This window comes from Rhincodon typus, chromosome 32 (assembly GCF_021869965.1).
Source record: "Rhincodon typus isolate 14 chromosome 32, sRhiTyp1.1, whole genome shotgun sequence".
Lineage (NCBI taxonomy): Eukaryota > Metazoa > Chordata > Chondrichthyes > Orectolobiformes > Rhincodontidae > Rhincodon > Rhincodon typus.
The window spans coordinates 8,644,351-8,655,083 of record NC_063363.1 but is presented as its reverse complement, the minus strand read 5'-3'; the positions used below and the strand labels follow the sequence as shown (position 1 = coordinate 8,655,083).

General features: G+C 42.5%; 1 protein-coding gene across 1 annotated transcript in view; it reads right to left on the bottom strand.

Annotated features, from left to right (window-relative positions):
• The window catches only part of LOC109913024 (Down syndrome cell adhesion molecule-like protein 1 homolog), a 554,371-nt gene that overhangs the window by 11,332 nt on the left and 532,306 nt on the right, over positions 1–10,733 (bottom strand). Inside the window, exons 30-31 of the mRNA XM_048615473.1 lie at positions 4,287–4,405; positions 808–960 (exon numbers count right to left, since the gene is read on the bottom strand). Of these exons, the coding sequence (XP_048471430.1) occupies positions 808–960; positions 4,287–4,405 (272 nt within the window). The remainder of the gene's footprint in view (positions 1–807; positions 961–4,286; positions 4,406–10,733) is intronic.

The following is a 10,733-nucleotide window of genomic DNA, read 5'->3' as shown; positions in this document are numbered from 1 at the left end:
TGTTATCTCAGATTCTCCGGCATCTGCAGTTCCTACTATCTCTGAATTTCCAGAGCCTTCCCTTTTCACTTCAGATTCCCTGTATCTGCGGTAGTTTGTTCTTGTGCAAGTAAAAAAATTATTTTTCCACCTTATTCTGAAGTTCTAGCATTAAAAGATTCAGCTCTTGTGCAGGTACAAAACCAACTGCCAACCTTAAAGCGAAGCTTGAACTTCATAACGTTAGAAATGAACATTAATGAAATAAAAACAGGCCTCCCAGTTCAAATTGGTTTGTTTTGTTTTATTCATTCACAGGATGTGGACATGATTGGCTAGGCCAGCATTTATTGCCCTTTCCTATTTGCCCAGAGGGCAGTCAAGAGTCAACCACATTGCTGTGGGTATGGAGTCACATGTAGGCCAGACCAGTTTCCTTCCCTAAAGGGCATTAGTGAACCAGATGGGTTTTCCCAACAATGGATTTACGGTCATCATTAGACTCACAAAGCCAGTCTTTTTTTCATTTAATTCAAATTCCACCATCTGCGTGGAGGATTCAAATCCAAGTTTCCAGAACATTATCTTCGTCGAAGTCATCACCTCCCTTAAATGTGCAAATGTTAACGCTCTGCACAAACTCTCGCTTCTTCATTTAACCCAATTCAGGCTGTTGTTCTGTTTCTTTCCCCTTCATGAGTTGCTCTGCTCTGTAAATGCAGCTATGCTGTTTGGATCCAGTAAGACAAGCTCAACATTCTAACTAGGTCAGCTCTAGATTCCATTGATTCACAGCTTCTCGGTAAATCCTTAGAAGGCTCTACTCACTGGTTCCAGGTCGGATGTCTGACATATCAATGAGTGGTCCTGTGTTCTGGATCATTGCTGGATGATGGAGAGACACACCAGTGCAGAAACTCTGAGGGTTTACAGACTGACTAAATTCAGACTCTGTCGCAGGGACGGTGGCTTTGTCATCTCCTGTAGCCAAAGGAAGACAGAAAGCGAAAATGTGAGGTGCTTCTGCATAGGTCATTGGTGGAAGAACCAGAAGTAACATGAGTAAGGAAAAATTTACACTGTGGGATAAACTCTCCAAGGGGAAATGTCTTTAAATCAATGAGGATAGAACAGGGAAATTGTTGGATAGAAGCAGAAAATGATGCAAATACTCAGCAGGTCTGGCATCATCTATGGAGACCGAAACAGAGTTAACATTCTAGTGATCTCTCATTTGGATGTGAAATGATAATTCTATTACTCCCTTCCCACAGAAGCTGCCTTACAAGTTGTGTATTGCACCATTTTCTGCTTTCATTTCAGACTGCTCTTGCCCGGAGTGTTTCAAGTTTGGAGTAATTGGGCAGATTATTAAGGAGCTGGCAGACAGGATGGGCCAAATGGTCTGTTTCTCTGCTCTATTCCTCTCTAATTCTATGCCTGTATAGCAAGGATGGCGGGGGTGGGGGGAGAGCGGTGGGAGACTGGGTCTTTTCCTCCTCAGCTGGTGGAAGGTTGTCCAAGCAGAGGAACATAGGAACAGGAGTTGGCTATTCAGCCTCTCACTCCTGATCCACCATTCAATACAATCATGACTCAGCAAACACTTCAACGCATTTTATCCACCCCATCCCCATAACTCTGTCCATCACTGGAAGTCAAAAAGCTATCAGGTTCTACCTTAAGCATATTCAAAAACTAAGCTTCCATGGCTCTATGCTAGAGAATTGCCAAGATTCACAATCCCACTGAGTAAAAAATATCTTCCTCACCTTGGAACTAAGTGGCATTCTTTATTTTTAAATTGTGCCCCAAGGTTTTCGAGTCCCCAACCAGGGGGGAAACAACTTTGCTGCATCTACTCTGTCTATCACTGTATATTGTAAGTTTCAATGAGATCACCTCACATTCTTTGAAAATCTATAGAGTATAAGCCCAGTTTGCCCAATCTCTTTTCATAGGACAATCCTAGGAACAAATCTGGTGAATATTCATTGCACTCTCTCTATGGCAATAATATCTCTCCTGAGATAAGCAAACCAAAACTGTGCACAGTACTTCAAGTGCAGTCTAAACAAGTTCCTATACAAGACTTCACTTTTCTTGGACTCAAGTCTGCAAACTAAAACAAATTGAGCATCAAAATGAATCCAAATAGGGTGAAATCTGAGACACATATGCGATATCTTATTGAGGTGAATCTGCTGTGACCTGTAAAGCTGCAACTTTCCCTGTGAACTGGTGGTACCTGTTGCTCGGTAGGTTGAGAAAGTCAAATGGAGGATTGTATTCTGCCTTTTCACTGGATTACCTTCTAATGTGAATTTTGCGAACTGGGTAGTTCCTCAACTAAATCTACCATCTCCGAACAGGCAGAGTTTACGTGTTCTAATTATAAAGGAACCCGAGTGGACCATTCAACCCCTCTGGTTTGTTCCAGCATTCAATCAGGTCATTGCTGTTTATCACATCAAATGCCTTAATCCACCACAGCTCTGTAACCCTTCAAACCCCCAGCTAACAAAATTTATCAATTGCATTCTTGAAAATTTCAATTAATAAGATGCATTTGAGCAAGATATTAATCATTGGCGATTGTGAAAACACAAAATGAATGCGGATAGATTGTTAGATCCGTCCCATTTATTTCCTTTGTACAGTGATCCTATTTCAAGCATTATACATCCTGTCAGATATATATTTAAGAGGGAAACGGTACAGAAAGAAGGTTGCTGTTATAAAATAACATGCTAGACAGTCATCCTTGCTCCCAAACAACTGCCCCTTTTCACCCACTCTACCTCAGCCCTTCGGAGCACACCATTCTGACTAGGAAATATATTGCCGTCCCATCAGAGTTGATGGGTCGGAATCCTGGAACTCCCTCCCTGATGGCATTGTGGGTATACTGATTGCTAACACAAGACCTTGAGTGCAGATTCACAGTTCCTTGACGATGAAATCCCAGGTAGACAGGATAGTGAATAAGGCATTTGGAACACCTGTCTTTATTGGTCAGTGCATTGAGTATAGGATGTCATGTTGCTGCTGTACAGGATATTGCTCAGGACACTTTTGGAATACTGCATTCAATTCTGGTTTCCTTGCTACAGGAAGGATGTTGCGAAACTTGAAAGGGTTCGGAAAAGATTTACAAGGATGTTCCCAGGGTTGGAGGGTTTGAGCTATAGGGAGAAGCTGAGTGGACTGGGGCTATTTTCTGTGGAGTGTCAGAGGCTGAGGGGTGACCTTTTTGAGGTTCATAAAATCACGAGGGACATGAATAAGGTGAATAGTCAAGGTCTTTTCCCCAGGGTGGGGGAGTCCAAAACTAGAGGGCGTAGGTTTAAGATGAGAGGGGAAAGATTTAAAAGGGACCTAAAGGGCAACTTTTTCACACAGAGAGTGGTCTGTGTGTGGAACGAGCTGCCAGAGGTAGTGGTGGATGCTGGTACAATTACAACATTTAAAAGGCATCCGGATGGGTATATGAAGGAAAGTTTAGGGGGATATGGACCAAATGCTGGCAAATGGGACTACATTAGTTTAGAATATCTGGTCGGCGTGGATGTGTTGGACCGAAGGGAATGTTTCTGTGCTGCACAACACTATGTCTCTGTGACTGCAGCAGGTCAAGAAGGCAGCTCACCACCATTAAACACTGGCTCAGCCAATGATGCCTACATCCCATGAATGAATAAAATAAAAAGCAGACCTAACAAATCATGGGGAACGTGAAAAAGATGGCTTTGTTGTTTGTTCAACCAACTCTGCCAACTCCACCTCCCAACATTTGCCTCCATTGCTCCTCTAACCAACGGAGTGTCAAATTGCCCTTCTTATCCATCTGTGGGCTGTGTCTCAATAGCACCCCAACCCCTCTGTGCAAACATCCCATGTGATGTCTTGTTCTATGCTCAGGTTTCCAATCCTTTCTCAACTTGTGTCCACTGGCTTTAGAACCCTTCACTGGATGTAATAAATGCAACCAAGTGGTACAGTGGTTAGCACTGCTGCCTCACAGCATGAAGGACCTGGGTTCAAGCCCAGCCTTGGATTACTGGCTGTGTGTGGCCTGTGAGTTCTCCCTGCATCTGTGTGGGTTTCTGCTGGGTGCTCCTTCCACAGTCCAGATGTACAGGTTAGCCATCGGAAATGCAGGGATTAGGATGGGGTGGCTAGGTCTGGGTGCTATGTTCTTTGGAGGGCCAGTGCAGACTTGATGGGCCAAACAGCCCCTTCCTGCATTGTAGGGTTCTATGACTTCCAGAAATTTTAAGTATGACCCAGCACTGCATGTCACGTACCCAGCTGTTTGATCCCCTCTTTGTCCTCTATCAACAGTTGCACCCTCGGAATGTCGATGTGAAGCCGGGGTCCTTGTGGCTGCCCCTTCACGGGAGTATCGAAGCTCCGATTGTTCTTGCTACAAGAAAACATTTCACAAAAAGACCTTCATGATGCGGATAATAACATGCATTTATCTAGCACCTTTAACACAGTAAAAGTCCCAAGGTGCCTCGTTGTGACATTATTAAGTAAAATCTGACAAATTTAAAGGAAAATAGGAAGTTTATAAGTGTTTATGTTTGCACTCATGTTTGCAGCTGAGCTCCCAGGTTGATCAATGTGTCTGTTGCCTTATCTCTGAAACCACACCTAGGCTTCATCAAGCAAGCACATTCAGTACAGATCAATTACCCTATACTTGACTCACATGATCAAACACAGAACCATTAGCATAAATGATTTGGATGAAAATGTATACGATATGATTCGTACGTTTGCAGATTACACGTAGAATTTTAGAGCTGTGGATTGTGAGAATAGTTGTCAAAGGATACAGCCAGATCTAAACCAGTTGGAAAATTGAGTGGAGAAATGGCAAATGGAGTTTAATCCAGACAAGTGTGAGGTGATGCATTTGGGAAGTCAAATGCAAGAGGAAATTATATAGTAAATGGCGGCATTCTTAGGAGACAAGAGGGATCTACAGAGGAATCATGGGGTGCAAGTCCATAGCTTGCTGACAAGCTTGTATTGTTTTTGCTAGATCATCAGACGCTGAGGGGTGACCTGACAGAAGTTTATAAAATTATAAGAGACATGGATAGGGTGGATAGTCAGACTCTTTTTCCCAGGGTGAAAATGTTAAATACCAGGGAGTATAAGTTTAAGGTGAGAGGAGGAAAGTTTAAATGAGATGGGTGAGGCTAGTCTTTTACGTAGAGGGTGGTAATTGCCTGGAATGTTTTGCCAGGGGAAGTGGTAGAAAGAGAGACAAAAACAATATTCAAGAGGCATTTAGGCAGACACATGAACAGGCAGGGAAAAGAGTGATGCAGATGGAATTGGTTTAGAATGGCATCATGGTTGGCACAGACATGGTGGGCCGAACAGCCTGTTGCTGTGCAGTACTGTTCAATGTTCTATTAAACCATTTAGCGCTCTAACGATAGTTTCTTCATTACCATCAAGTAATAACCTAATACAAGATAACAACGTTACCCAAAGCCATGAGGCATAGTTTCTGAATCAGTTAATTGCTGGATTCAGGACCATGTTTAGCAACTCCCAAGGGATGTCCCCTGCCTTTCATTCTGGAGAAAATAAATCTGAAAGCACGAGGGCAAACAAAGAAAATCGGTTGAGCGAAGCTTCCCAAATGTTTGACTTACCTCTAGGCTGTTTGGCAATCGAAATGAGGATCATTACCAAACTTAGTGGTGTTTCCTATGTATAGCAGGCCAACTTCTATCAGAAATTACTCTTTACCTTCGGACAGTGGGTGTAATCTCATCAGAAAGCAAAAGAACGTACATTTACGTAGCATCTTTTACATCCTCACAGTTTTACAGCCAATGGATTAATTTGCATTACAGTCAGGGTACACAATTGCAGTAGCCAGTTTGCACATAGCAAGGTTCCCCAGTAGTAAAATAGTTAAGTAGCAATTTAGTCCTTTTGTGGTGTTGGTGGAAGGAAAATATTGGCCAAGACTGAGAGTTTTCCTCTGCTCCTGTTCATACAGTACCATATGAGGTCCTTTACTGTTCACGCAAATAGTCAGATTACAGTGTAGTATCACATCCATTCGATAGCAATGCCACAGTCTCTCAGTATTGTACTGAAACCTCAGCCTAGATTTAGTACTTAAACCGTAGACCTTGAGCCCCATAGCTTTCTGACTCAGAGAGAATATTAGGATATTATGCTGATTATGGTTACAAGTACTCAACAAATACTTATCCTTGAGTTTTCCTTTCCTCTTTCCACTGACATGCTTAACTCCTATCCCCTCACTGCAGCCAAACCACCACACACTGCTTCTAGTAATTACTTTTGTTTTAACTTCATGGAGGGATTTATTCAGTTTGGGGTTTTCTACAGTCCCCACAGCAAGTGCTTGCACTGATGCCAACCATCTGTGCAATCTAAGTCAGTGAAGATATTTACAGAAGGTGATTAGGGAACACATCAAGAGATAATCTGCAGATGATCCTTTTTGGGAACTTCCATGCCAGGGTGCACAGTAATGCATTACGAATCCCTCATGAAACATGGTGAAGAATCTGAGTGAAGGTTAACATGTAGTGACATATCTGTGCAAGGAATCTCTCTTTGATTAACTGGTGCTTACAATGAGTTTATAGTTTCATGTCTTTAGTATAAATGCAACCTAGAATCAAAGAAATGTTTATATGTCTGGCACAATGGGCTGTTTGGCCCATTCTGCCTCTGTTTGCTTTTTGAAAAAATGGTTGTACATGGTGCCTAGTCAGAGACTGGAAATTCTGCAGCATGTAACTCACCTCCTGACTCCTCAAAGCCTGTCCACCATAAACAAAGATGGAAGTTATGAGTGTAAGTGACAATGGAATGTTCTCCACTTCCTTGGATGACTAAGTCCAACAACAGTCAAGAAGCTCAACACCAATCAGAACAAAGCTGCCTGCTCAATTGACACCTCATCCACTACCATTAACATTCTTGCCCTTCACCACTGATGCCCATTGCTAACTCTGTGTAACATCTACAAAATGCAGTGACTCACAAAGGCTCTTTTGACAGTATTTTCCTAACCCATGAACCCAAAATCCTGAAACTCCCTCCCTAGTAACACTGTAGGTGTCCCCACACACCCAAGGACTTCAGTGAGTCAAGAAGACAGCTCACTATAACCTTGTCAAGGGCAATTAAGGACAGACATTAAATGTTGGTCCAGATAATGATGCCCATATCCTGTGAACTTTTTTAGTGTCTAATCCTGCAAGTTCCTCAAGTATCTGTCTAACTTTCTTTTAAATTTACTCATAGAATAATTAATTAAGTAAATAAGTAATGAATAAGTAACTGTCCACAGAGAAGGTTTGAAATCTTAATAATTCCCATTGAGAAAATTCCCCTGGTATCACGTCTAACCTATGATTTTAACTCCACAATTTCTGGTTTTTGACCCACACACCATTCTCCGCTTTTTGCCTCAAAGAAACGGTGAACATACAGGCATCGATGCAATCACTGTGATCCGATTGCCTCATGCCCATGTGCAAGAAATACTTTCTAACCTCATATGCTCATCAAGTGCTTCAAGAAGCAAATATTTCTCCCTAAGTTCAAGTTCAAATCAGGCTGTTAGGCTAAAGTGTGTTTTATGATCACTTTTGCTGTATAAGGTAATGGTTCTGAAAGGGTTAATGTTGGAAACTGCATTTAGCTCCACTCAGTCTGATGATGTAATACAGTCTAGGATGGAGATATCATGAGAATAGCTCTGGATCTCTAAGGAGACAGATGTGTCCTCTCTGTCTCCCAATAGTCTGAGTAACAGACTGGGGCTGGGGCTATTTTCTCAGGAGCATTGGAGGCTGAGGGATGACCTTCTAGAGTTTTATAAAATCATGAGGGGCATAAATAGGGTGACTAGCCAAGGTCTTTTCCCCAAGGTATCACAGTCCAAAACTAGAGGGCATAGGTTTAAGGTGAGAGAGGAAAGATTTAAAAAGAACCTAAGGGACAAATTTTTCATGCAGAGGATGGTGCGTGTTTGAAGTGGTGGAGGCTGGTACAATTACAACATTTAAAAGGCATCTGGATGGGTATATGAATAGGAATGACTGAGAGAGATATGGGCAAAATGCTGGCAAATGGGACTAGATTAAAATAGGATATCTGATCGGCATGGACAAGTTGGACTGAAGGGTCTGTTTCCGTGCTATGTGACTCTATGACCATAACAGTGTCTAACTAGGTAATGTAAATTTTACCTAATTACTGTCGTACAATAAACTATATTCAGTTAAGACAAGAGCCTGTTCTTGTTAAGTGTCACTAATGGTTGACTCTTGACCACTGTAAACCAAATAGATCCTCAGGCCAAGTCATAGTCAAGAGGGCCCGGGGCAGCATCCTCTTTCAGAGAAATACCACAACACTGCACCCGCTTCCCATGTAAATGCATTGCATCCACTTCCACAAAACAGGGCAGGAACATCTCACAGAACAGCTACAGAGAGCTGGTACTCAGCATTCCCTTCAATTTCCTTATTGGTTGCACAAGCCTTTGAGGTCCATGTCAGGCATTGAAATCCGGCACCAGAAGTGAATGCAGAGATTGGTGTGCTGAAAGCAGTTGCCATGCGCAGGACAACGGAGACCCTGTACACACACACAGCTGTGCAGCTTTGAGGGAACTGGTGTGCGTCAAACTTCAGCAGGGCATTGCAGAATGGGCGGCCGTGGATCTGCCATCATTCATACGTCTGCCTTCCAGTCTGTGTCTCTGCTGGAGCTGATCTTCATCCTTCGTGTTTGTGAGTGAGTGTATTCTACATGTGCTGAGCGACTCTGTCAGAAGGGTCTGGCAGTTGGTTCAGACAACTGGACTCATCTTCCAGAAATCAGTTTGAGAATCTGAATGCAGTTTTGGTTTTTAATAAGAAGTGGGAGCTGGCAAGAGATTGGCGGAAAAGCCTAACTGATTCGCTGATCTCCTTCAGGTAAAGAAACCAGCTTTACCAATCTGGTCAATACGTGACTCCTGTCCCACACTAGCTCAGGTGGCTTTTCTGACTGCTCTCTGAAGTAGTCTCACAAGCCACAGAGCACCGAGCCCCCATCCCCTTCCTCTCCCACCCAACCACCCTGCCTCAGATATTGGATATTGGATATTGGGAATAGGGGTTGGGCGGGATGTTCTACAAAAAAGAACAAAGAATTCCTGGCCAATGACCCGTGTTCACGCATGGTTTTGCAGGGAGGTGAATCAAAATGGGAAATACAGGTCAACATCCGAAAATAAAATCTGAGCTAATACTCCACAATAGACTCGATGTCTCTCAGTATCTGCAATGCTGACAACAGCTTTTCAGGGCAGGACTTTGTCAATCTTATTTGTACTGAGCAGGTGATAAACAATTTCCGTCCAGTCAAAATAATTACAGCTTCTATTTTCCTTCTTCCCTGCTGCTGTGTTGGTTTGGAAATCTGGGACTCTCTAGACTCTTTTACGACTGTTTCCCATTTCATTTTCAAAAGCTACTTTGAGGTCTCGCTCCTTTCAAAGCGCTCTGCTTCACTCTGAATGTGATTTCCACTTTGAACAATGCAACAATATATCAGTGTCACGTCTAATGAGAGGCATCTACTCAACTTGTGTTTTTTTTTTCTTTTTGTTCTTTGAACACAAGAATTTAAATTTTTTTTTGCAGCACAAACCATGTCACTAAAAACCGAAAAGGTAAAATAGTAAAGGGGTGGGGAGGAACTCCCAATTCTTTTCCGAGGCTTGCTTTGAAGTTGCAGAAGCAAAATCAAGTGAAAGTCAAAGAACCTTACCACTGATTAACTCCATATCATCACACAGACACAGAGGGAAGCTGCTTCTGTTCTGCAACAAGGTGTACCTCAGTGTTAACACTCTCACCTCACAAGCTCACTGCAAGTCCAAGAGCTACTCTAGGGTACAAAAACTAGGCCGACACTCAAATGGGAGTGCTCGACTGTTGGAGGCGCTGTTTTTCAGATTCAATATTAAAATGAGGCTTCACCTGACATCTCAGCTGGATGTAAAAGATCGCGTGTCATTATTCAGAAGAACAGCATAGTGTCTTGGTCAACATTTATCCCTCAACCAATGACACTGAGAACTGATTACCTGCTCATTATCTTCTTGTCTTACTTCTGGGACCTTGCTGAGCACACATTTATGGCTATGATTTCTACATTACAGTAGTGACCACATTTCAAATTGACTTCATTAGCTTTAAAGTATGTTTGGAACATCCTCAGTCAGGGAAAAAAAATACAAATAATATAATTCAATTATAAGGAAACTCACTTTTTGTGACTGACAATAATTCAAAGTGCAGATACTCTAGTTGCTGATATTCTAGGTGCAGATACTCTGGGTGCAGATACTCTAGGTGCAGAGACTGTAGTTGCAGATATTCTAGGTGCAGATGTTCTAGGTCCAGATACCCTAGTTGCAGGTATTCTAGGTGCAGATATTCTAGGTGCAGATACTCTAGATCCAGAGACTCTATGTGGAGATATTATAGGTGTTGCTGCTCCAGGTGCAGATATTCGAGGTGCAAATGCTCTAGGTATAGATACTCTGCAGATACTCTAGATGCAGTGATTCTCGTGCAGATACTCTAGTTGCAGATATTCGAGGTGCAGATACTCCAGGTGCAGATACTCTAGGTGCAGATACTCTAGGTGCAGATACTCTAGGTACAGATACTCTAGGTGTA